This window comes from Phacochoerus africanus, chromosome 8 (genome assembly GCF_016906955.1).
Source record: "Phacochoerus africanus isolate WHEZ1 chromosome 8, ROS_Pafr_v1, whole genome shotgun sequence".
Classification (NCBI taxonomy): Eukaryota; Metazoa; Chordata; class Mammalia; order Artiodactyla; family Suidae; genus Phacochoerus; species Phacochoerus africanus.
Window position 1 is genome coordinate 5,635,943 of NC_062551.1, and position 27,523 is coordinate 5,663,465.

Genomic DNA, 27,523 nt, shown 5'->3' on the forward strand with positions numbered 1-27,523 from the left:
AAAAGAAATTAAGCCTCTGTTTGAGAAAACGGGTTTGGATGCAGTATCTTCCAATATTTTCTAAATTAACAAAACGTGCCAGGTGCTACACGGGTCAGATGTAAAACTTTTAGACAATTACTTCATGTTGCCTATCAGCCAACCCAGAGACTGTCTGTGAAGGGAAATATTTGAGATGATTCTCCACCCCACCCCTAGAGTTCTGTCTTGAGAAAGGAAAAAAATATGTATAATAACGTCTTGGCTGATTAAATGATTTCAGCCTGATCTACTGTGTTCTCAAGAACAAGGGAGAGGATTACTTCACATAACTGCAGAGTTGCTTGGAGGGTCTGTACCCTGGTGCCCATCCCATACTCTCCCAGGAAAGCCTGCCCTCACTAAAGGAGCTTTTGCAGACAATTTTATCCGGACCACTTCCAACTCAGTGAAGGCCTGGTGTCTCCTGATAGACTGACTGACTTAAAGCCACTCACCACTGCCCCAGGCTGTCCCTTATTTTTCTCACTTCAAGAGGAACCACTCGGAGAGGCCCATCTTCTGCTTAAATGGTTGCCCCGCGATGCTGCCATCTCTAAGCCTTCTAATCTCTTTCCCTCTGAGGCCTTTCACAGAATTAAGAAAGGGTTTGGGGAGCAGCCCTGTTGATTCCAAGCATCCTCAGAAGCAAAGAAATCTACATAACAGACAAGAGGAAGGAGGCTGTGGAGAATAAAATGAGTGATACCAGAGTTTGCTCTGTTACTATATAGGGCATAAAAATACTTTCAGGGTTTTGACTTTTAAATGATGTGGCCCAGTAGGGGTTCACCAAGCACAGGGCAGACTGACACAGACATAAGAAAAATCATTCAGGAGAATGGTCTTTGAAACTTGAGGTACCGAACTCAATTGGATAATGAAACACTGGCAACTCCACAGGGTACTTTTTCACCTCTGTGAAGAACATTCAATTAAATGCTTTTTCATTTGGACAGGAGGGGTGGGGCTATATTTTCCCTCCCTTTCCCATAGAAAGCGTCTCCTTGGCTTCTGGCCCCATTTCCCCTGCTTTTCACTGCTCGTGTTTACTCCCCATCGTGATCCTCAATGCCCACACACCCTGCCTTCTTACAGGTTGATGGAAATCTCCCATGTTGCCCTTGGAAATGCTCATTACCAAGGAGGGACACAATGGCTTCACTGGGTGATGCATTGGCGATGCTTCCAGAGGCTTCTGGTACCTCCATTTCATGGGCCACTTGCTTAGCTGCTGCTGAAATGCCTTAGTGCTATGAAGGCTGCATTTAACTTAGCCATCTGTGAATAACTCCATCAGGGGCAGATTCAGATCCAAAGTCAAGACTGCTTCCTGGCCAGAATGTCATCCTGTCCCACATAGGCAAGCAAGAGTGATTTTCTGACATAAAAGCCCAACGCTGTTGCCTCTCCCTTAGGCGCCCTTGGGAGCCCTTGGGAGCGTGCCAGGCATTACATGTGGACTTTCTTACAAATCAATTAGCACTCAGCACTTTATAGTCTGGAATGATGTCACACGGCCTGTGTGTAGCCAGGCATTGGGTGATGATTTCAAAATTAATGATTATTGGACTAGCAAAGGTATACATTTCTTTCCTGGAGTGTGAAAAGATAGGAGGAATAACAAGAAATGAACAAAGGGGTCCTTAGAGTGGGGTCACACAGCCAATTCAATTCAACTCACTCTGATTGAAGATCTATAGCTAACAGCCTAACAGCCTTGGTACTTGTTGATTGGTGCCCGGTGCTTGGTGCAGTGGCATATAAGACCTGGTGTTTGTCTCAAAGCGACCATAGTCTAGTGGCGGGAACCAAAGATCTTAACCTGGAGTCAAGGATTTGGGAGACCTTATGAATGGTCCTTAGCGAGGGCATAAACTTCCAGAATTGTTCATAAGCTGAATTTGTATAAATGAGCATAGGCACACATGTGTGCACAGTTTTCTGGGTAATAGATCCATCAGATTCTAAAATGACCATCTACTTGTCTAGTATCTTCTTACTTTGAATTCTCCAAGCTTGTGAGATTCGGTGTTGAATTGATGAATGGTGACTGAATTCCTAAGTGATGCTTGCCTTGCTGAGAAGGGCACCCAGGCCAGCTGGCCATCAAGAGTCCTATGGTTCCAGGACAGAGGGGTGGTGAAATCATCTCTTATCTGAGGTTGCGAGTATAAAAAGTCAAGGGATTGAGGAAAGCTCCGAGTTGTTTGCTCATGTAAAGAAAAATGAAACTGAGAAGGTCAAAACAAACCCTCAAAACAAGAAGAGGCTGCATTGGCACTTCAAGCCAGAGCAGGTGCCAAGAAGTCAAAGGAAATAGAGATAAAAGATCAAGAGCAATAGGTCAAACCACACAAGTAGGAGGGCATTCTTGGAGGATGCTGGCTAATAAAGACTTAGGGAGGGGGCTGAAGGAGATTTTAAAGGCTTGGTTTAGAATCAGGGAGCCTTGAGTTCAAATCCTGTCTCTTTTTTTGTTGGTTTTTCTTTGCTCACTTTCTCCAGCTACACACTGGAGCTACAGCACTGCCTCCTCGAAGGGCTACTGAGTGGGATCAATGAGAGAACTCACACAAAGCACAGAGCTACTGTTCAGACCAGGGCTCCGATTAAACTCTAGGGAAGGGTTGGATCCCCTTAAAGAGCTGCAATCAGAGTGGACACTTACTACTGTGGTTTGATACCACTGAAGTGTCCAAAAATCTGTTCACATTCATTTCTCTTTCTCCTCTCCATTCTCACTCCTCCTGTGTGGCTCTTGCAAGGTACTGCCTATTTACTGAACTAAAATGCATCTTTCCTCATGTGAATCAAGGCTTGCACATATGCAATGTCTCCATTTCCCTTTGAGAAGATGATCACTCTCCTGAAAGGGAATTATTAGGACCTCTGATGAGGCAGAAGAACGCTCTCAACTCTCCATTTGACTGCTCTCCCTCTCCTTCACCACCATCCTGACTGCCGTCTCCAAGCCCTGTGGATCTATCACGTGGGTTCCATCTACATGCTACCGTCCTCGCCGGCTGTCCCCAGTTGCTCTCGTCACCAATTCATGTGAAGTCCCATGAAGACATTGCTCCTAAAAGAATTAAGAAGTAATTCCTCACATGGGACGCAAGGCCTTTCATAGGCTAGTCCCTGCGTTTCTTGATCCTCTCACCAAATCTCTCCAAACACCTAATGCTTCAAACCACCGGTCATTTCCCGAAGGGGCCACATGCCCGCAAAGTTCATGTCTGAAAACCCTCTTGCCACTGACCACCTACCCAAATAAATCATCTGCTCCCCCCCCACTCCTGCCCTTAGTTATCAAACACTTGTTTCATTTAGCTTTTTATTAATATGTAGCTACTTGATTATTTTTATTTTCTTTCATTCACTGAGGCAGGCACCATACGTTATTTTGTTCCACATCTTTCCAGGACCTATTTCGGCATTTTGTATGAAAGGTATTCAATACACAATTGATGAACCAGTTAAGATGAGTCTAAGCTTCAAATCTGATCAAAAGAGTATTTCCTAAATACGTGGTTGTCAAAGAGTGGTCTGAGGACTCCCAGGGGTACCTAAAACACTTTCAGCTGGGACATAAGGTGAAAATTACTGTCATAATAATTCTAAGATACTATTTACTACTTTTACTCTTCTTCTATCAAAAATATACAGTTTATGAAAAGTTCAGTGATAGGGTTTCAGATTCCACAATAGAACACTAGCCTTTAAGAAAGCTAAAAGGCTAGTGTAATGGAATTCCCGTCGTGGTGCAGTGGTTAATGAATCCGACTAGGAACCATGAGGTTGCGGGTTTGATCCCTGGCCTTGCTCAGTGAGTTAAGGATCCAGCGTTGCCGTGAACTGTGGTGTGGGTCGCAGACACGGCTCGGATCCCGCGTTGCTGTGGCTCTGGCGTAGGCCGGTGGCTACAGCTCCAATTCGACCCCTAGCCTGGGAACCTCCATATGCCGCAGCAGCGGCCCAAGAAAAAGGCAAAAAGACGAGAAAAAAAAAAAAAGCAAAACTAGTACTTCCTGAGCATCAAAGAATATCCACAGTTATCTAAAAAGACTACTAAAACGCTCCTCTCTTTTGCAACTAGATCTGTGTGAGGCAGGATTTTCTTTATTTTCCTTAACCAAAACAATGTATCAACAAACTGAAGGCTGAAACAGATATGAAAAGCCAGCTGACTCCCACTGAGCTACTCATTAAAGAGATCAGCAAAATGTACAACGATGATATCCTCCTCATTACTTTTTTGTTTTGTTTTGGAATATATAGCTCTTTTTCACACACACACACACACACACAAATATGTTCTTTATGCGAACATGTAATGTGTTTGTCACTATTTTAAAATAAGTTAATAAGTAAATATATAAAGTTGTATCAGTTTTAATTTCAAATATGGTCACTATTAATGAGCAAAATCCCCATAAACAAAACGTTTAAAGTCAATTATTTTTAAGAGTGTAAAGGAGTCTTGAGACCAAAACATTTAAGAATCGTTCTCCTAAACCCTGTTCCATGAAATACCAGATTTCTAGAAGATGTTCTGAGATGTTTCGTGGGGGAAAAACGGAGGGGTGGGTGCTCTTTTTGATATAGGAGATGCATGTTAAATAGCTGGATATATTCCTTTTTTATGACTTATTAAAGCTTTTATTTTGGTAATGTTCTTGACAAACAACTAAGGGTAATATACTGGTTTCCTATTGCTGTGTAACATCATTACAGACTTAGCTGCCTAAGACCACACACATTTATTATCTGTGGTTCCAGGAGTCCAGGCACAGCTTAGAGGGGTTCTCTGCCTCAGAGTCTCACTGGGCTGCCCTCCAGGTGTCACCTGGGGTTGTAGTCTCATCTGAGGCTCACCTAGGGAGGCACCCACGTTCTGACTCCCTCAGGGCATGGGCAGGATTTATCCCCTCGGGGGGCAGAACTAAGTCTCTGTGTTCCTGGTGGCCACCGGCCAGGAGATGTTCCTCAAGCCTAGAGGCTGCCCACAGGTCCTTTCCCTCTTCATGGGCTCTCTCCCAACATGCAGCTGACTTCTTTAAAGCCAGCAAAGGAGAGTCTCCCCCAGCTCCGCCGCCACTCTGCTAAGACTGAGTCAGACATAATGAAACATTATCACAGAGGTGACAGCCCATCTCCTTTCCTCATCCTATTGGCAAGAAGCATGTCACAGATCCTCCCCACACTCAAAAGGAGGAAACTATGCTGAGAATGAATATCAAGGACAGTAATCCTGGGGGCCACCCTGTCTGCCAGAGGAACAGTCTATGCCTTGCCCTTACTTGATCAAAGAACCCTTTTGTGTGCCTATTGATAGGTCAAGAGGCCCTGTTTGAGAAGTGTTGGTCTAAATCATTTAGTACAATTAGACATACTACATTCTCCCAGTATATTTCATAATGTGTGTGTGTGTGTGTGTGCACAAGTGTGCATATGTGTTTGTGAAATATAATCTTAAATGCCACTGTCTAATAAGTCACAACCACCCAGGACTTCAGAAATACCTCCATGAAGAAGCAACTCTTCACATCAACAATAGCTAAAGAAGAAATACTTCCATTAAGCAGAGTGGATGCTGCTCTGATACAGCAGGTGTAGAAGCCAGAAATACCTGTTTACCGCCTCATCACCCTGACTCTCCCCACATGCCTGTCTGTAGAGAGGAGACACTCTCTGTGCGGACTGGTCAGAAATGGAACCGAAGATTGGAAGTCAGCATCTGAAGACTGTCCTAAAGATGGCCTAAGGCTTAGAATGGGAAGAAATTATTTACACCTCCGCAAAACTATTTTTCAAATAAAATATCTGAATATTGACATTTGCTTGACTACAACCAACAAACATAGAGAGGATGGCTATGGTAGAACAGGGGTGTCCTGCCCACTGGAACTTTCAGTCGCCCTCCATCTTTCTGCAGCCCAGAATGCCCTTGGAACTTTTACTCAGCTTCCTCATTATAAACTGGGGAAAAAAAAAATCAAAACTGAGCACCCAGGTGAAAACACAACCCACAGAATGGGAGAAAATATTTGCAAATGAAGCAACTGACAAGGGATTACTCTCCAAAATTTATAAACACCTTCTGTAGCTCAATACCAAAAAAAATAAACAACCCCATCAAAAAATGGGCAGAAGATCTAAACACAATTCTCCAAAGAAGACATAAAGATGGCCAAAAAACACATGAAAAGATGTTCAACATCACTCATTATTAGGGAAATGCAAATCAAAACCACTATGAGGTACCACTATACACTGGCCAGAATGGCCATCATCAAAAAGTCTATAAACAATAAGTGTGGAGAAAAGAGAATCCTATTACACTGTTGGTGGAAATGTAAATTGGTGCAACCACTGTGGAAAACAGAATGGAGATTTCCTCAGAAAACTAAAAATAGAATTACCATTTGATCCAGCAATCCCACTCTTGGGCATCTATCCAGAGAAAACCATGACTCAAAAAGATACATGTAGTCCAATGTTCACTGCAGCACTATATGCAATAGCCAAGACATGGAAACAACCTAAATGTTCATCAACAGAAGAGTGCATAAGGAAGATGTGGTACATATACACGATGGAATATTACTCAGCCCTTAAAAGGAAAGAAATAATGGCATTTGCAGCAACATGGATGGACCTAGAAATTATCATACTAAGTGAAGTCAGTCAGATGGTGAGACACTAACATCAAATGCTACCACTTACATGTGGAATCTAAAAAAAGGACACAATGATCTTTGCAGAATAGATACTGACCCACAGACTTTGAAAAACTTATGGTTTCCAAGAGACAGGTCGGGGGGTGGAGGATAGGCTGGGGGATTGGGATAGAAATGCCATAAAATCAGGAGTTCCCGTCGTGGCGCAGTGGTTAACGAATCCGACTAGGAACCATGAGCTTGCGGGTTCGGTCCCTGCCCTTGCTCAGTGGGTTAACGATCCGGCGTTGCCGTGAGCTGTGGTGTAGGTTGCAGACGCGGCTCGGATCCCGCGTTGCTGTGGCTCTGGCGTAGGCCGGTGGCTACAGCTCCAATTCAACCCCTGGCCTGGATACCTCCATATGCCGCGGGAGTGGCCCAAGAAATAGCAACAACAACAACAACAACAATAACAACAACAAAAGACAAAAAAAAAAAAAAGAAATGCCATAAAATCAGGTTGTGATGATCATTGTACAACTATAAGTGTAATAAAATTCACTGAGTAATTAAAAAAATAAATAAAAACAAAAAAACCTGAGCACCCAGGAAGTGAAGTGTCATGTCAAAGCCACACGGCCAAGTCTGGACCATCTATTCTCAGGACGTCTCCTTGATATAATCAGAGCTGTCCTCAGAGGTGAGTTCTGTCTCCCCATCCCACATGGTATAACCTTGAGCGTCACCTCAAGACCCTCCCTCCCTCAAGAGTTCACAATTGCCATCATTCACACCCAGCTTGAGGAATCAAACTGTATTAGCTTTGTGTAATTAACCAGGGAAGCACTTACATTTTGTGACTTACATCACAAAGAAACTGACCTACCAAGGCTGGCTTCCCAACCCCTCTGAGACCCTGAGTGTGGGTCGGGGTGTGAAATCCCCAAGACAAATATGAGCAGGCTGAAAGCAGGGCTCATCACATAGGCATTCTCAACCTGAATCTAACCTGAGCTCTTTAGCTCTGTAGAGGTAAAAAGAAATGGTGAAAGCAGCAAAAGAAACCTCTTCTGGAACCCAGAGGCAAGTCTAAAAAGGAAACACACAATTGACAGCCTGGAAGGGAATTCAACTTGGAAGCTCACCTCTACCTGTGCCCAACCTCTGCCCTTGTCCTCGCCAACACCTTCCCATGGAAGTCGATCCAAAGGCTTAATGAGCCAAAAGGCATTAAGAATTGTGCATGTGAATAATGTCACCAATTCGTGCTTCTTTAATTGGATGCAAATAGCATCACCTGGGCTCCACATCCCAGGATCCGGTCCTGCTCTTTGTCACACGGCGCTCTAATGCACCCAGTTCTAAAGAGCCTGGCAGGAGAGGAAGACATTAACTGTGAGATCTGCTGGCTTCTGCCAAATTCACAGACGCTGGCAGCTAAGCCTATAGATAGAATGAGGGGTAATTTCATGCAAATTCTCTGTGCTATTCCCTGAGCTCCAAGATTAGAGATGTCAGAAAATGTAAGTGCTCCTCTGGTTAATAACACAAAGAACTAATTCAGTCTGATTCCCTAAGCTGTGAGTTAAAGAGCATGACTGAGAATTTATAGAGGAAGGGTCTCCTTAGGGTGATGCTGGAAAGGTCCAGTTGTGTGCAGTGCCTCTGGCACCCGGTGAGGGAACCAGAGCCTCCTTATGAAAGTTACTCTAAATCACGCTCGGGTGGTGGCCAGAGGCTCACGTAGCCCTTGGGCTTGGCTATCTCTCAGGTATCTACTGGAAGGGCAGGCAGATGTAATGGGCAGTAATGAGCTTACACTGCTGCTTAGAGAGGACTGTTCCAGGTCAAGCCAAGACACCAGGGTTTGGGAACAAAATCTGGACAAAGAACACACCTTACTCCCCCTCCACCCTTCTGAAGGGGACACTAGGTTCCTAGATGCATCTCTCCTAGTTTTCTGCACACACACTCTGTTTTATATGCCAAGTGATAGCCTGTCATAGTCTCCGGAGGGCACTGACTTCTTATTCAAACAGAGTACTTCCTGGAGATGATTTCACATCTTGTGAATGGTACGTAGCAATGGAACGCTTTGGGAGAAAACAGAGTACTTCATTCTCCTCTTTATTGTGTCGTAGATGTAGCACAGGGATTCAAATTTTCAGGTTATCCTCAAGCATCTATGATGCTTTCTGAGATTAAAACACACACACACACACACACACAGAGCCCTCCTCCTACAGTTTCCTGCATATAGTCGCTGGTAAAAATCTTGATTTCTAATTTTTCTAAAAGAAAGATAACAAACTGTCATCAATTGAAAATCCATGGGTGGCTTTATTAGTTATCACATTTCTAGAATAGAATGTAACACTGGAGACAGAGAACTTTCAAGGCAGGTGGTATATGTTATCAAAATCAAGAACATGAATAATTAGTCATTTTCTTAGAGGCTGACTTAGGATTGGCCCCCGCTTTCTCCACTGGCTGTGACGCCCTGGGGAAGTCCTGTAACCTCTCTGGGCTACAGTCTCTCTAATCAATTTAGAATAATAATTCCTACTTCCGAGGTGATGCATGTGTCTAACACATAGTAAGTGCTCAATAACGAGTACCTGAACCATTTTTGGTTGGTTTATACGATTAAAGCCCATAGCACAGATTTACATGATCGAAGTCCCTGCACAGAGTCAACATATACTCAGAATTTTCTTATCCTCATTGGGTATCAACCCCACCCCCATCACACCTTCACAAAGGCAAGTTCTTCCAAATAATGTAACAAGTCAAATGGAGCATGTTTCCTGTTTACCCTCTAGGATATATGCTCCGTCATCTTTTTTGGTTTTGTTTTTCAGACTATATATACCAGTGGATTGGCCATGTCCAGCTATATAAATGAGCAAGTTGACAAAGTCAAATTAATGATTTAAAAAGTTTGGAGACTCTGTGTCCAGAAGAATTCCACTTACAGATATTTAGCTTGCCCAGCCTGACACAAGCTTAGTGGAGAACAGTCTTTGGTAGTAAGACTGCAGATTCATTTTGTCAAGTAAGATAAAGAATCTCTTTACAAGTGAACTGTATTTTATTTTACGGAGCTATATTTCAAATAAGTACAGCCATGACTCACTGGAAATTATGAATTCTCATATGGTACCTACCCCTGTGGATTTACTAATCTTTGACACCACGTACAAATGAGGAAGGTTTTACTGCTAAGTAGCCACGATTCTTATCCAGCTACCCTTGAAACTCATAGTTTTCTGATTTGGAGGAGCAAAGATACATTGCAAGCAAGCCTTTTGGCACTGATGTTTCCAGAAATGAGTTTACACATTTTCAATGAGCAAGTGTCCGTTTTGTCTCATAGATTATCCCGATATATCTAGGATGGTTTTTGAGATAAAAAATCACGCACCTTCCCACTTTATCCCCCTTCATACAGTCATGAAAATATGCCTTGATTCTTAACTTTTCTAAAAGAAAGAAGTAGTTGTCAATTAGGAATCCATGGGTGGCTTTACTGATTACCAAATTTTTAGAAGAGAATGCAAGATTACAGATAGCTGAATGTTGAGCCAGACAGTATATGTTATTAAAATCAAGAGCATGATTAATTAGTCATTTACTTGGAGTGATTTATCTTGTACCTCTCTCCACTGGTGTTGGGATTGCCTGCTGTGGACATCAGGTGTACCACTCAATTATGAATACTAATCAAAGTCCACAGAGGTACAGACTGAGGGTGAATTTAAGCTCCACAGAATATCCATTTTAAAGAGCTGACTTCTATTAAATAGGCCTGAAGTCAGGGAGCCCATGAAACTACAGAGGAAAAGGATAAACCAGTTATAGCTAAGCTGTCTTGCTTTCAAATGCGCTGAGAGCCAACCTGAGCCTGCCTCCCTGGGACCCCAGGGCTGCCTTCCTGACTCAGGTATAAATCAAAGAAAATCCCATCTCTTCTCCTTCCCACATACCAATCCAACCCATCTCACTTCTCTCCATTGCACCTGCCAACCTCCTAAACCAAGCACCCCATCTTCTCCCCTGAATGACTACAATAGCTTCCTCCCTCCGGCTCCATTAAGTAGAACACATTTTTGAAAACATAGTTGACCACAAAACACTCCTTCTTAGACCCATCAGTGGCTCCCCACGGCTATGAAAAAGAAGCGTTTATTCTTTGACTCAGCCCACGAAGACCTCTTCAGTGTCACCCACACTCACGTCTTCGGTGTCATTTCAAACTTTCTGGCTTATTCAATGTGCATCAGCCCCACCGCCCTTTAGAGGGTTGAAAATGTCCAAACTTCTTTTCTACCTCAAGACTTTTCACTTGCTGGTCCCTCTTTTGAAAATGCCATTCCCCATAGCCCAATCTGGCTAAGTCTGTCTATCTGTAGCTTAAAGGTCACTTCTTCCCGGAAAACTTTGTCTACCCTTCACCTCACCCTGCAGATATTTACGAGCTCTCCCAACAAACACCCTGTAGTTTTCCCCTGTAGCCCTTATCAAAAATGTCAGTAATTACTTTTATAATTAGCCATTAGTACTTTTTTTTTTCCTTCCCTGTATCCTCAATTCCTAGTACAAAGCAGGGTTTACAGCAGGCCCCAGTAAGCAAAGGGAATCAAACGATGATGAAAGCCATGTGTATGAGAGACCACTAGCTGCCCACCCAAATCAGAGCCCCCTGCTTCCTGGGCTCACAGCTGAACCACATCTCCCAGCTTCCTTTGTAGGTAGGTGGTCATGCAGTCATGTGGGGCTGATGTGTGCCACTTTTAGGGGCAGACCACAAAAACCTCTCTGTCGCACCTCCAAGATATTTCTACAGTCTGACTGACGGGTTGTCCCTGTGTTGAAAATGGCAGAGCCATCCATTGGCCTGGGTTCCTGAATGACTTCGTGGAAGAAACTCTCAGACCTAAAATGCTGGCCCAGAACTGTTTGTATAAGCAGGAAATAAACATCTGGGCTGTTAAACCACTGAACTCTCAGGGTCAGTCTGTTATTGCAACTTAGTCTACTGGAATTAATACATTAGGATGTCGACACATAGGATTCCAGAACTGGAAGTGAGTGAAAAAAGGTTATCCTCCCCCTCCTCCACCCCCACACACATACATGTTCACACCTCCGTGAACATATAAGTAGATCCCGTGGAGGTAGAGGAAAAAAACACTGAATTTCTGACAAAGTATAATATTATATAAAGATCAGTATTTAAATAATTTTTCAATCTCCATTTAATTCCTTCTTTTTTCAGTGACTCAATCTTTAATAACTAAAATAGTCTGGAGTTCCTGTTGTGGCGCAGCAGAAACGAGCCTGACTAGGAACCATGAGATTGTAGGTTCGATCCCTGGCCTCACTCTGTGGGCTAAGGATCCAGCGTTGCTGTGAGCTGTGGTGTAGGTCACAGACATGGCTTGGATCCCATGTTGCTGTAGCTGTGGCACAGGCTGAGAGCTGTAGCTTCAATTGGACCCCTAGCCTGGGAACTTCCAAAGGCCGAGGGTGCAGCTCTAAAAGAAACAAATTAATTAATTAAAATAAAAAATGAAATAGTCTGATTACCAGTGTTTCTTTATAAGAGAGCTGCCACTGCCTCTTACGGTCTTCCCTGTCCTTACACGTTGCCCTCGTGATGCCACATAAAGCCCTGGGTACCACAAAGTCCTCACAGTTAGGTGGGGAGGATTTCCCATTGCAGTAGAAAACCCCAGTTTCCTCACTTAAACTAGAATTCATCTGGCAACCAATTCTATTTAGCTCAATGCAGAACTTATTTTTGCCCCAAGACAGTTCAGGGGGAGAAAGAATCACTAGACAGAGTTTTCAAACAAATAAAAAGTTCTCTCTGTCCTTGGGGTTTCCATCATGTAATCTCAGAACTGGGGCCCCACCTCCTGGAGGTTGCCTCTCTGAACCCTCATGGCCCAATCTCTAGCTCAAACTAAGGTGAAGGGGGGGGGGGGGGCACACAGCTTTGCAAGCTTCTGCTGAGCAAATTAATAGAGCGGAGTAAACGACGATGTAACCATTTAACTACCAGCACAAAGAACCTAATCAGTCAGCTGTTTGGAGCTTCCCGGCCAGGAAGCCTGCCCCTCCCCACCTGCCTTCCTTTGGCTACCCAGAAGCCTCTGTACTTACTAGGAGCACCTGCTCCTCGAGCGGTGGGGCATTTGGCCTGAAAGGGAGGAACTGAGCACTTTCTGGCTGTGGCTATGGAGCTCCCATGCTCCTGGAAACCTGTTTCTTCCACAGCAAACATACCTTGGTGCCAACTCTGCAGTCACAGAAAGGAACATTCGCTCGCATTGAGCCACACCTGTTGTCAACAAGCATTTGCTTCCAACCTATTTAAGCTCCATGAGGGAAGGAGACAGTGTGGGTCTCGGGCATTTTTGGCAATGCTGGGCTCACAGCACCTGGGAAAGCTCCACAAAGTCTATGCTCTTGTTTGGGAAGTGGAGTTGCCCTTGGTAACAGCTGCTGTGTTTCAATAGAGACCAGAGGCCTTTGGAAAGTCATAAGTGCCTCGCCCAGGCCTCTTTGCAGAGTTGGTGCCAGGCGTTTGGAGTTGAAAGGCAGCCTGTGCCTGTTAGGATTCCTGCAGACTCACTAGCAGCAGGAGAAAAGCAGAGAGAAGGCTAGGTTCTGGCATCTGCTTGGTGATGGAGATGATTTTGTTTTTATGGGTTTGGTTTTGGTCAAAGATGTCATCAGGCACATTTACGTGACGTGCCTGTGTTGATTGACTCTAAGTTTGCATTTTGGGCTGTAACCTAAGATGTGTCTATCCACCTGTAGTTCACGTGTTCATCCATTTCTTTGCTTATTCCTTTCTCCTTTCCCTCATTCAGAGGCCCATCCTGAATCCCTGTTCTTTTGATTTGCTCCCCGAGGCCCTACTTCACCCGCCTGGTGCCCTGATGGCAAATACCCCCATACTTTCTGCTCCCTGGGAGGGTCCCCACTGAACATGGATGATTCTACTGAACAGCGAACTGACAGGCTTAGAATGTAGGGCCTGGGCATTCACCCTCTGCTCACTTCCCTGTTGTCCCTTTCCCCACCCCAGCCGTCACTCCCACACTTACCATGTGCTGCGTTATGGTTCCCATGTGCACATCAGTTTTTGAATCATTCACACAAAGTAAGCCAGTCCTTCTAGAGAATTCCCACAGCAACAGAGCACAGTCCTCTAGAGTTGCACTTAGAATTACACTGTGTAATTTCTGGTTTATGATTCTTATATGACATTGTAAGTTCCTTAAGGATGGAACTGTGACTTACGTGTCTCATTATTACCAGTGCTTAGAGGTATGATAAATGTGGGCTAAATTATTTTTTTAAGGATGGTGGCTGTATGGATAGATATGAGTATATATTGATGGATGAGAGGGTAGGTGAGTGGGTGGATGCATGAAAGGATAAATGGACTTGTAGGGAATTAGGTGGGTAAATGAATGGGTGGATAGGAAAACAGACAGATGGATGGATGGATAAATAGATATATGGGTAATCAGGTGCTTGATGAGTGAGGGTGAATGGGTAGGTGGGTAATTAGATGAACAAATGAAGAATGGCCTCTATCAAGGTGCTAGTGTGTACATCAACAGCATGCTTACTTCCAGCAAGATAGTCTCCAGTTACTAATCTCGTAAATAAACTCACCAAGCCTCAACCGCCAGCAAGTGAAACAACAGACGGGCCCCTTGTGGCCTGTGTTCCAGGGAACTGAGGGAACATGGAGAATGCTCTAATTTCCACCTTCTGGCCAAGAGGTAAAATGTCTCCCTAAGACAACCCAACAGCACTGTTCTGGCAACAGTCAAGCCTATTCTGATACATTTTAAGAAATCATCTGCACATTAAAACTTCCCCTTTTATCCTTCAGAAATGATACCTAAAATAAACCTAGAGGCAAACTGCAGAAGACGCCTTTAAGATAAAAACTGACCGGGGGGGGTAGGGGAGGGATTCAAGCTCAGAACCGCCGGCCCTGCAGACAATCCTCACAAAGTGGTCCCTTCAGACGAGTGAGACAAGAGCTCTGACTCTGACTCCCCCAAACGTGACCTTGCTTCAGAGCCACATGGCCTCCCTCACTCCAGCCCAGAGTCAGTCAGAGAATGAGAGAATATATAGTGTTCAGCTACTGCCACATGTAGAATGAAACACAACCCCCTGTTTTCGTGTGTTGGGTTATTACGTTTTTTATTACTACTACTGCGTTATAGATGTTTTTCCTTCCTCCACGAAAACAACAGAACAATGAACCAGTTTGAAAGAGAAAAGCTATCAGTTTGGATAAAACTAGTCTGTTTTATTTTTTATTAAAAAAAGGAAGCTAATCATGCCAATTGTAATTTTAGTAAGTTATTTCTAATGTGAGTTTATTAAACCATGAATTTTCCCTTCAGCTAAACTAATGACCACTATTAGGTATGCTACTCTATTTTAAATGATCAAAATATTCAATGGAATAAGATGAAAATTATAGATAGTGATAATTACAAAATGTCAGCATCACCTGGAATCAATTTACTAATATGTCGGGTCGGGTGGAGAAGAGTCAGCTTAAAATGAGCAGAAGGCACGTTGCATGGACTGCTGGCATTGATCCTTTGGGGACTGTCACCACTGAATATTTATATCCCGTGCTGCCCTGCAATTGTTTCTAGCCTGCCTGCTACCCCCTTTATCAGAGAGCAAGGGAAGGACTGGCAAGGAGGGAGAACTCCTCCGCCTCCTCGAATCCCCAGGTCCTTCCCTGAATTTTTGCAGGGAAAGTGGAGACAGAGCTTTCAAATAAGCCAATTCAGTTGTAACCACTGGGGGACTATATCTGTGGTTTTCCCCTTCAATACATGGTACTGGCCTTCCTCTCCCCCCAGTTCCTGCAAATGAAAACAGAGCAGGAGTCTGTATCGTTGACTTATTTATTGCAAAACAATAAATCAAGCTTTCACCTACGCTTGTTTTGTTTAGGTAAATCACCTGTGTAGCTGAAATCATGGGCAAAATGAATTTGCTTTTGGCACAAAAGGGCGGAGACGTCGTCCCCTAAAGTGTACCTGCCAGGAAAATGTGCAGCTAACACAATGCACACATACAGATGTGTGACACCAAGCAAGTCCTCAGCCTCTCTGTGCTACAGTCTCCTCAGCTGTAAAATGGAGAAAATTATATCCACCTCCTAGGGGTTAAATCTGTCTAGTGCTTAGAATGAAACTTAGAACACAGTGTTTTTGCATATTTATTACATTAAAAAGTAACTTCTCATAGGCTGATTACTCAAGCTTCATCTTTGTCCCACCTAGTCTTTACACTTCAGGGTTCTCCTTCATCCCCTCAACAAAGCCCAGCACCTTTCTTCACTCTCTGGGATCAGAATCTTTCATCTGAGATGGATTAATATACCCAGCAATCCTCAGGGCTGATTCCTGATCATTCTCTTTTCTCAACCCTAGACTTGTATTTAAAACTATCCCAGGGAGTTCCCATCATGGCTCAGGGGAAACGAATCTTGACTAGTATCCGTGAGGACGCGGGTTTGATCCCTGGCCTCACTCAGTGGGTTAAGGATCCGGCATTGCCGTGAGCTATGATGTAGGTCACAGACACAGCTCAGATCTGGCATTGCTGTGGCTGTGGCGTACGCCAGCTGCTACAGCTCCAATTCAATCTCTAGCCTAGGAAACTCCATATGCTGTGGGTGCAGCCCTAAAAAGATAAACAACAACAACAACAACAAACAAGCAAACAAACAAAAATCCCAGATTTCAGGACCAAGGATGGTTCAGTCCCTGAGAATCAGCCAGTCAAAGCAGTTTAAACCCACTATTGAAATAAGGTGTTGTCATCACCATGTCTTAAGTTTGGAAATGATTAAATATGGGTTCCTGTTGCCTGCATGCCTAAAGCATAGAGCTGTTGTAAATAATGAGGGCTCTGGTTAGGTCTGAGGTCAAACATACTAGTTCTAGGAAGGAAATGCATGGAGTAATAAATAATAAGGAAAGTGATGCCTCCCTGCCGACCACGCGTTATAAATACTTCCTGGTGATCACATCTTAAAGAAAGGAGGCAGATTTCTGTTTTGTTGTGATTCCAAAGGCCATTCCCAAAGAGGAGCTGCAACAAGGCTTCAGGCATCATGAATGAGCATAAAACCTTCCATTCCAGAGAGACATTCCTATTTCAAAAGGCCAGCACGTACTTTGCAGAAAGGACATGGCAGCAACATGGAAACGCCCACATCACCCAAATCTCAGCAGTAAGCCTGCCTTTAGCGTCATGGGTCAAAGCAGGTGGAATAAAGTTATTGAAAGAGACTTAATATGAAAGGTATGTACAGGTACAAGGGGATGCATGACTACCCCAGACAAGCGAGATTTTTTGGAGAGACAATTCTACACAGTGTAATGTGAAGCATTATTTTGCATTAAAGCAATCATAGATATTGTTGCAGGCAGTGCCTGGCTCTCAATGGTCCCCACCTCCCCCTCTACATGCCCTGGGGTAAGCCCTCCTGTTGAGTGTGGGATGGACTTAGTCACTTGCTTCTAATGAACAGAACATGGCAAAAGTGGTAGGATATTTCTTCCATGATTAAGTTACTAAAGACTGTGGCTGTTGTCTCACTGGTATTTTGGATCTCTGTTTCTTCTCACTGGTTTGCTCTGGAGAAGCATGCTGCCATGCTATGAGCTGTCCTATGGAGATGTCTATACGGCAATGAACTGAAGGCTTCCCCCAGCCAACAGTCAGCAATGAAGAAAAGCCCTAAAGCCTGCAAGGATGGAATCCTGACAAGCACCTCATAAGTAAGCTTACAAGCAAATCCACGACCAGGTGCGTCTTGAGATGACTGCAACCCCAGCCCACACCTTGACTGCAGCTTTTACTGTAGCCAGAAAACCAACCTAAGCCATACCCAGATTCCTGACCCACAGAAACTGTGATAAATGTTGTGATTTTACGCCACTAAGTCTTAGAGTAATTTGTTATGTAGCATTATATTATGGACTAGGGTACAAAACTGTCAAAAAAGACAAGGCCTGTTGCATCTATTTAATAATTCAGCTCATGCCCGTACAGGACGCTCCAAATTGAACATTAAAGCCCTGAAACCATCTTTACACTACACCTTTGCATCTTTAATCATTTTGATTATCAGTTCTGCAACATGTTAGCTATCTGAACTGCAACAGGCCTCACCTTGTTGATCGTCAGTTTCCTCATCTGTAGAGTAGATGAAGTTGGCTTCATGAGTTTTCCAAGAAAGGTAAACCAGATGTCTATGAAAAGTACAGTATCTGGCACCTAGGAGAAACTGACTTTGTGTTCAATGAGTCTCTGGCTTCAGCTAAAATTTCCCGGGCTTTGGTTTGGTGCAAAGTGCTAGGACACTTAGTTCTCCATCTATAGTCCAGCTGGAAGTAGAAGCTCCCATCTCCCTTCTGGCAGAGGAAGAACATCACCAGTTCTGCTTTCCCAAGGCTGTTCCCCCATGGTGTCTGACTATACGATTAGGTACCAGGTGTTTACTTTGGAAAGAAAACCAACCCCATAGTCAACGCATCTACAGTGAAAACAGGAAACAGAACATGGATTTAACTTCTTCATTCAATTAAAACCAGTGATCCCCAAACCAAATAGGTTCTTATTTGAATAGATATTTTATATCTGCAGGTTGTTTGTGTATTATTAAACTTGCCACTATATTGAGCTGGTCCCTTTGTGGGTGCCCATTTACTATAGTAATGTCTACAGATTCAGACACTCCTCCTAAGCATGGCCACTTGTTAAAAATAGAAAAGGGCTCCTGCTAAGAGAACACCAACTCTATGCTGGGCATTTTTGCATATGGGTTTTGAAATTCTTGCAAAAGCACAAGGCATAAATACTGCCCTTTCCTATTGCTCCCTTCACAACTTCATCCATTTATGAAAATCAGCCATCAATATGTGTCCCAAACAGAATCTAGCCTAGGAACAAGCTAAAGGGTATGGTATTTCCTCTAAAATGCACCCAAGCAGAGAAGAAAGGCACTAATGTTATAATCAATGGTGTGTCTTGCCCAGTACTGGGAGTTTTTTTAGTGGGTCTCAGGGAAGATATGAGGTATGTAACTTAAGGTCATTGGCTGAGAAGCCAAACTGCCTGGTTTTTAATCCTAGCTCCACTGTTGCCTTCCTTACTAGAGAACATTAGGCATCTTACTTAACCTCTCAGTGACTCAGTTTCTTAGTTGATCCAACAGATTTTAAACACTTAGCTCATCTTACCAAGGAGTCAATAAATGTTAGTGATCATACAAAGCCTGTGAGACAGGTGTGATTCCACTCCATTCTGTAGATAAGAACAGTGAAGGTAAGAAAAGGCAAAATACTTCCCTAAGCTCCTAAGGATGGTAAGTGAGAGAACTGAAAATCTAACTCACATGTGACTGAATCCAAACCTGTGGCTGCTGTAACTACTGACTTATGAGGCTCTGCTGATCCACTTGTAGATAATGACAACAGTGACCGCAAAATGACCATTTCCTGTGTGACAGGTACTCTTCTAAGAGCTTCACTGGCACTTTTCTCATTCACTCGGTATCACCACTCTATGTAGTAGGTGCAATGGCGATTCCCACCGCACAAATGAGGAAACTGAGGCTTAGAAATGTGAGCAATGTGCTCAGAACCACAAATGGGCGGCAGAGACTTCTAATGCCCATCATGCCTCGCCCTGCCCTCCTTCCAGGCACACCAGAGGATTAGGATTCCTAGGACCATTGGGCAGGGCCCTTGAGGCATTCTTGCTCATGGGCTGAAGGCAGAAGTGAACTCTTCATTTCCAAGTCAAAGAACCTCCCAGGAGACATCCCCCAAAGCGCTCTTCCCAGCCTGAGCAATTGTAGAAGCACATTTGGTCCCCAAGAGGCCATGAGACAGGGCAGCTTGCTCAGGCCCCCACAGAGGAGTGCCCCCTGACTTGGTTTTCAAGAGAGAGAGAACTAAACCTGGGTTGTTAACCAGCTCTGAGACGTGGGCTGGTCAGGCATTGTGGCAGAGCCTCACCTATCCTGGCTGACATGGCTGGGGCATGGTGTTTCCAGGGTTCAAACCCTAGAAGAAGAGAAAGATGACTTTAACACAGAGTGGTGGTGAGAATGAAGTTATAACAGATAAAATAGATATGGATGGCATCACACAAACCAAGCACATGGTAAATGCTTATAAATGCTTGTTGAATAAAAGAAGAGAATTCTTTCCCTGAAGGTCAAGATTAAAACCTTGAAGAATACATAGTGGTAGCTGATAGTATGCAGTGCTTACTCGGAGCCAGGAATATTTCTAAGGGCTTTGTGCATTCAGACTCATTTATCTCTCACAATAACATATGAGAAAAGTACTATAAGAATCTGCAATTTAAGATGGACAAACTATATAGAAATTAAGGAAGAGAATTAAAGTCATATGCTGCAAATGGAATATCTGGGCCAGGCAGGGTGGCCCCAGACCAACATTCTTGACCTAGCAATAGGCAGGGAGATTTTTTTTTTTTAATATAAAAGAAACTCCATCAAATAATCAGGTATAAAAGAAAACAATATTCCTAGATGAATTAAGGAAAAGAAAAAAGTGTAATGTTGGCCGCATAAGAAAGGTTTTATTTTCAATTTGCTCCAGCAACGTTACTTTATAATTATAAGTAAGTATACATACATACAAATCAGCCTGCATAGAAGAAAACACAAAAAGTATTGGAGACCAGTGCCATTTGAAAGGGAGCTCTAGACTGTTGTGGGGTCAAACACAAGATAAAAGTACCCCAAACATGCAGCCATAATGTGCTAATATTCAAAGGGAACTTTCAGGTGTATCTCCACTATGCCAGAGAGATATAGTTCCTCCTACAGAACTGTTCATAACAAGGGATCCTTGGGGACCTTGAAGGGCAGAGCATGGCAGTAACGAAGCTAAAGTGGCAACTTCTCAGACCCTGTCACATGTCCTCACTCCTGACCACTGTATCAATCCAGGGATGGACCATCAGAGAAAGAAAAGCAGGGACTTTCACACAATAGTGGCTTTCATGACAAAGAGAACCACAAAGAATAAGAGAGACATTTATCTCTGTTTCCACAAGAGAAATCAGACAGCCTGACTGAAGTGTTCCCGCTGGCTCAGCCCACCTCCCGGGTTCTCTCTGCCTTTCTCAGCCTCTGCATCCTTTGTCCTGGGCCCCAGCCTTGAGCTGATTCTGAGAGAGGAAGGCAGTAGATTCAGAGCTCCATCACTTCATGGACTTGGGTACCATCCTTTGCACACTTAGACCCAAGGCATCCTGAGGCATCCTGATGATCCCTTTTCCATTTTATGGCCTGTCATGTCAGCTGAGTCCATAGGAAGTCGACCAGGGAGGTATTCTGGCTGCATTATTCAGAGGTTTGCCTTTGAAAGCTGACTACTGTGTTCAAAGCTCAGCTCTTCCCCGACAACGTGGGAGAAGTTACTTCTCTAAATCTGTCTTGTCATTTGTCAACAAGGGTCGGTGATCATTGCTTCCCAGGGCTCCTATGAAGAGTAACCAAAGGAAAGTATCTAACTCGGTGCCTGGCGTGATAGATGTTCAAGTGTTTAGTTAGCTACTATCTCAGTTCTTCCTCTGTTTTGTATGTTTAGCACTTCTCCTGCCCAAGGCCACCTCCAGGTTCAGAGTCTCTACCCTGAAAACCAGCTGGTCGGCCTCCATCTCACCAGTTCCCTTCCTCTCAGAGCCCATATGCCTCACCTGCTGTGTGCAGGCTGGGGTGGGCTTCCTGCTGCACTTAGGATTTCCTACAGAATAGCACTGCAGCAGATACGATCACTGCTCCACCCGCATCCTTTCACCTCCCTTTGCCACCAAACTGCACACCAACTCCCAGCGTGCTTTCATTCCTAATAGCCAGCACCTGCAGTGCTATGCTGGTAAATATTTAACAACCACCCCTGGGGATGGGAGAGCCCTAATTTGTAATGTAAGCCAATTTCCATGGTGTAACTACTCCCACCGTGGCTGATTTCAAGCTATCGATGTAAGGTTAACTAGCTTGCAAAATTCCTAACAATTTAACATCCAACACTCATGAGCAGTTACAAGCCAGTGCCTGCACACTAAGGGCATCTGTGTCTTCTCTTTCACAAAGGCTGCATCCTGGCTGCCAGGATCGGTTTTGTTTACAATCAGGGAGGACAGGAAGTATCTGAGCATTTATGCCCCTGCTCATCGCCCATCCCAGGAGGCCTTCACCAAGGATTGGTGGGTTCAGAGGTATAAATACTCAAGATCCCTCATGTCTGATGCACAAACACTGAAGTGTAGCCCATACCTCTCCAGTTTCTCTGGAGGATTAGGCCAAACTTATCTCCGTGGGACTTGGCTTGTTACCACACCCTTGCTCGCCCTCCTCCCCTCCCAGCCTTATTTCCCCATATCCCTACCAGTGTTTCCTGAAGCTTTCTAACAAGTCACTTTCACATACCTTCTCATGAAGTTGCTTCTGAGGAACCAAGCCGACAGTCCTAAAGAGCTGGCATTCTAGAGCTCTGAGTACAAGTCCTCGTTCCCACACAAGCTGTGTGACTAGAGACAGTCATCAAAACTCTCTGAGCCCACATTTCTTCATTTATAAAATGGGCCTAATAAGTCCATATCAGTAGGATTGTTGAGAGAATGAAAAAAGATTGGTCACCTAATAAGGGCAATTAGCATAGAGTCTGACTCATGATATACCTTCCATAAACAATGATATTATTATAAAAGAGAGTATCTGGCCTCCAGGTCACAGCTTCACTTGGAATTTTAATGACTGAGCCCTACCAGCTATTAGGACTGTGTGATACCCTAGGCCAAACCTGAGCTTGCACTGCCCTTTGGAGTCAGAGTTTGGCCATCCTTTCCTGGAACAGACCTCCATCCATCTTTCCCCTCCACAGGGGAAATAGGTCCTCTGCAAAACCTCTAGTCCCACCTAACCATCTCTGTGATCTAGAAACCCAAGCGTGCCTTGTTCCTGAGTTCCAGCCTCCCCTCTAAAATCAGGGCAGCCAGACAAGGCTCAGCAGAGGGCAACAAGCAACTAGGACCGCCCCCCCACCCCCACCCAAGCGATGAAGCCAGCCCAAGTTCATGACCCAGTAAATTCCCTTGTCCCACTATCTCCACCTTCTCATGGGGGCAAAGAGCAGCTGATGCCCAGGAGTGGTGAAAGAAGCACCCAGAGAGTGCTGGCAGCAGAACACATCGGTAACAGCCCTTCACAAAACCACCAGGCAACCTGTACCCAGACCCTTAAAAATACCCACCCCATTGGATCCAATGGTACCAATTTTAGACATCCTCTCTAAGTAACGCATCCAAAACTTGGAAAAGCTTTATGCACAAATATAACCAGCTTAGCCTAGCGCTTTGTATGTAATCAGCATATAATATGTTTTGATTAACTAATGAGCCAGCATATTATTTATCATTGTAAAAAATTAGAAAGTACTTTGATTTCCATAGTTAAACATAAAGGAATAGCTAGATGTTATGAGGCTGCCTTCTGATTTTTAAAAATACACAGCCCTTAAACACTATATTTATAAAAAATTGTGTCACAATGTGAAAGGATTTATGAAGTAAAACAAATTTTAATTTATACTAAAGTCACAACTTAGTTTTTTAAATATTATACAAAGAAAAAACACTAGAAACATTGAGAACAAAGTGCCACAATAAGGAAAGGCTTAACGGAAATACGATACATCTAAACAGAGGAATACTATGTTGTCATTGAGAACTGACTGTGTTGACTGCATAAAAGTCATAAAGTGGTGTCTCTTTATGGAATGACAATATAGATCAAAGCATAATTTTTGCTAATTTAATTATATAAACTACACTTATGACCATTTTTAAGTGGAATATCGAATACATAATTGGACTTATATGAAAACTAACCTGACTTAAAAATGTATGCGTAAAGGGACAAGACTCTAGTAACTCTAGTATATCATTAAGAATGATCACAGGTGGGCTGCAAGCCTCGAGTGATTTTCTTTCTCTTTTTTTTATGTTCCAAATTTTCTTTAATTAAAGAGAATGACTTTTATAATAAACAGCGCTTTGATTGATTGGTTGAGTAACAACAGTGCAATGTGCACACAAACACGTACACAGAGATGAAATAATGAGGAGTGGAAAGCAAGGGAGAACACTACTATTCAAACACCCTTCTCTTTTAATGGTTTCCAATTCTGTTTACTAATAAGGCTAAATCACTGCCATGTTCTATGGCAAGTAACAGCCCAACCTAATCAGAGAATCAGACTCGAATGAGTACTTCCCAAGCCACAGATATACCTTGGCTGTCACTCAGCACTGACGACATTTACTGGGGACAGCAGCAGGGTGAGACAGTATGCAATTCAAGAACAAGAGAGTTCAGAACTCTATGCTTATTAAAAATCTAATTCAGTCTTCCTTGCCTTTGTAGTTTGTCCTGTGCATTCAAAGCCTTGCCAAATCTCACCTTTGAAATCAAATTTCCTTTCTGCCGTTTGCTATTGCATTCTGTAGATTTAAGTCCATTGTTTCTAACCGAATTTTGTTTTTTAACTACAGTGCATTCAGGTAAGTATGTTCTTGCTGATGCATTAGAAAAACCAGCTCAATGGAGGCCCACTGATTCACCACCTGGTGGGTACACGTCTTTCCATGAATAATTTATAATTTGCAAGCGTAAAAGAAAGAAAAGCCAGGGCACCATGGAACAAGTCAGTTTCCCCCTCTCTGTCCAGCAACTACTATCACAAGAAAAATGGTAGCAGTCACCTAAATAATATTCTTTCACCTATACCCTGGGCAGTAGCATGAGATACAAATGTCAACAGCCATAACGTCTTTCTGAATGTTACCTCTTTCCAAACAGCTTCCCCAATTTGTAGGTCAGTCTTGCATCCATAAAGACACAGGTATCTTCCCCCCAACTCTACAGGGGAATGTGATATATTTTTATATATATTTTTTTTTAATTTTTTATTAGACTATGGTTGATTTACAGGGTGAAGACACAGGTATCTTTATTCCTCCTCCTTCTCTGATGTAGAGGGCATGATGCCTTTTTAATACACCATTTCCGAACATATGAAGATGCAGTACAGAGAACCTGCCATCTGGCTCTTTCTTTCTTTTTTTTTTTTTTTGATGAAGCCATTTACATTTTCTTAGGATAATTAGTATTGCACAGTAACTTGTCAATACTCTTCTGCCAGGGCACCAAAGAACAGTTTAAGTATACCTGCAACTTTGATGATTTATTTGTTGCTGCATGCTTTCAAGCGCTGGCAAGGGATAATTACCAGGGAGATTAGTACATGGTGTTGGGTTAATTAAATATGATAAAGCCATTTGCCTGTGACACGATGGGTCTGCTTCAATCTAAATGATATAAAATGGTCAGATTCATTGAAGGCAACATGGTGACCCCACAGAAGATCAGACCTCGCCAAAATAGAATCCTGCTAATGATGTTTCTGAATTTGATGTTCTATCTCAATTTCACTAGCTGTCTTTTTAATCAGAGAGATGTCATTACAATGATTGCTTTTGAACATTCATGCCCAGCCCTCATGAGAAAGCCGGGGGACCTTCAAACTACCTTGAAATAGTGGCAAAATACAAAATATCAAAGGTGTAAAAGGGAGTATGCTAACACCGAATTGCTTCTGATCTTCTGTTAGATTAAATACGAACCAGTCTTAACTGAGGAAGTCTGCTGGGTGGGAAAAGCAAGAAACAAGAACGGGCAAGAGGCAGATGTTCAGTGGCTCCTGGACCATTTCCCTCCTTCAGTGGAGGTACTGTTGGGTTTTAAACAGATGTAAATGCTGGGCTGGAAGTCCGATGGACAAAACTTTGGGGACAAAGTTTTCTGTTTTAAGTTTAGAGAAAGAAGGACAGAAGTTGATTCTATACCGTATTTTCAAGACAAATAAGGCACCTCATACCATGAACATTAATGGCTGGATCCTACCATAGTATGGTAGCAAAATGACAATAAAATTGAAGAAGTCACCGTTGCCCAATTCCTATTTCTTTGGCACAGCTGACAGACATAACTGATGTGAAGCCTATAGTAGCTGAAATGGTCAAATCAGTCAAATATACAGTTATTAAGCCCAGCCTCGCTCCCCCCCCCCCAATATCAATAAAACTAAATGCTAGAATGGCTGAGCAGGGGAGAGGCTGCCATCAGCCTATATCTAGTGAGGTCCTCCCTTGTGCGGGTCCCCCTAGGGAATAAAATAAACACCTTATGAAACTTTGCCCCAGGCAATAGAGACTCCCTTGAAGTTTAGTTGAGAAAATCAGACATACAATGCATAACTATATAGCAAGGAGAAGCATCCCCACCAGCCACAAGGAAAATCATTCCAGTTACTACCTATTTAGACAACTTAAATGTGAGAGCAGTTTACCCTCATAGCTTCCCTCATCTCCCTCCTGAACCGTCAGCCTCAAGCCAACTCACACGCATTAGTCAGAGCTGATCCCTGGGTTCTTTTCCCCCTTTCCTCACTCCTTTTCTCTTTGGGGTCTTGCAATTTTCATTCCGATTCAGTTATTTTGGTTCTGGTAAATGATGAGTGCCCCCCATTCTCCGTGGGGCCCTTAGTGCAAGTCTCCATCCTTTATTTTCTCATAGTCCATGACCAGGAACTGATCACCGGCAGTAACACTAGCAATCAATGGGCTGGCAATTCTGTCCAAAGAAGAGAGAGCTCAGGCAGAAAGTCCTGGTGGTCCCCCGAGGAGTGAGGGAGATGCAGGAAGGAGGGCAGAGAATGAATAGATGAGGGCAGGGCCTAGGAGGGAGAAAGACTGGGAGCAAAGTCCCAGAGTTAGGAAATCAAAGGGCCAGGGACAATGGGGCACAAGTGCAGGTGGCATAAGGAATTTAACTCTCTGACATGTCGCAAGAACAGAATAGAAAGTCTTTCGCTTGCAGCAACTCAAAAAATTCTGTTGGTATACTTTCAGTGGGTGCATTGGTATAACATGGGTTAATCTTAAAACATGTTGAAAGAAGCCTTGCGTAAGAGTGCATGCTGCATAATTCCATTTATACCAAATTCTAGAACAGACAAAACTAATCCACAGTATGCAATGAACAGAGCAGTGGTTGCTTTTGGGTTGGAGGGGAGGATGGTCAGAATTGACTAGGAAGAGGCTTGAGGGAACTTTCTGGGATAATGGAAATATTCTACATCTTCACAAAGGTTTGGGTTACACAGATGTGCACATATGCTAAAACCCCACAGAACAAACATTTAAGATTTATGCACTTCACCAGGTGTAAATTTTGTATCAAGAGAGAAAAAAAATTATACACGAATACTGAACTCTAGTTAGCTATAGGCATGCTAATGTACTTATGAGGAAAGAATACCAATATCTACGATTTACTTTGAAATGCATCAAATCAAAAACATAGGATGGATTAATGGATGGCTAGAGGGATACACTGAGGGAGAGGGAGAAGAAAAGCAAGGGCTAAGATGTTAACGGTAAAATTGAGGTGGTGAGAGCAATGTGCCCAATGCAAAACCCAACTTTTTGGTAGGTTTGAAGATTTTCATAAAAAAATGTTTTGTTTTGTTTTGTTTTTAAATATGATGGGCACAGATTGGCCTTGAAGTTAAGGTAAATATTCTACTTAACCATCAAAGGACGTCTCACATTTTGCACTGAGGAATGCTGAATGAAAGCAATTTTTCAGCAACCTAGTCAGATTTACT

General features: G+C 43.3%; 1 protein-coding gene across 2 annotated transcripts in view; it reads right to left on the bottom strand.

Moving 5' to 3' along the window:
* The window catches only part of CDH13 (cadherin 13), a 1,025,127-nt gene that overhangs the window by 865,401 nt on the left and 132,203 nt on the right, over nt 1–27,523 (bottom strand). The window contains exon 1 of one of the 2 annotated variants that reach the window (XM_047789669.1): nt 12,972–13,031. The exons of the other annotated variant lie outside the window; for it this stretch is intronic. Coding sequence (XP_047645625.1) covers nt 12,972–13,016 — 45 coding nt within the window. The 5' untranslated portion in view covers nt 13,017–13,031. Of the gene's footprint in view, nt 1–12,971; nt 13,032–27,523 lie in introns of those variants that run through there. 2 annotated transcript variants of the gene reach the window in all.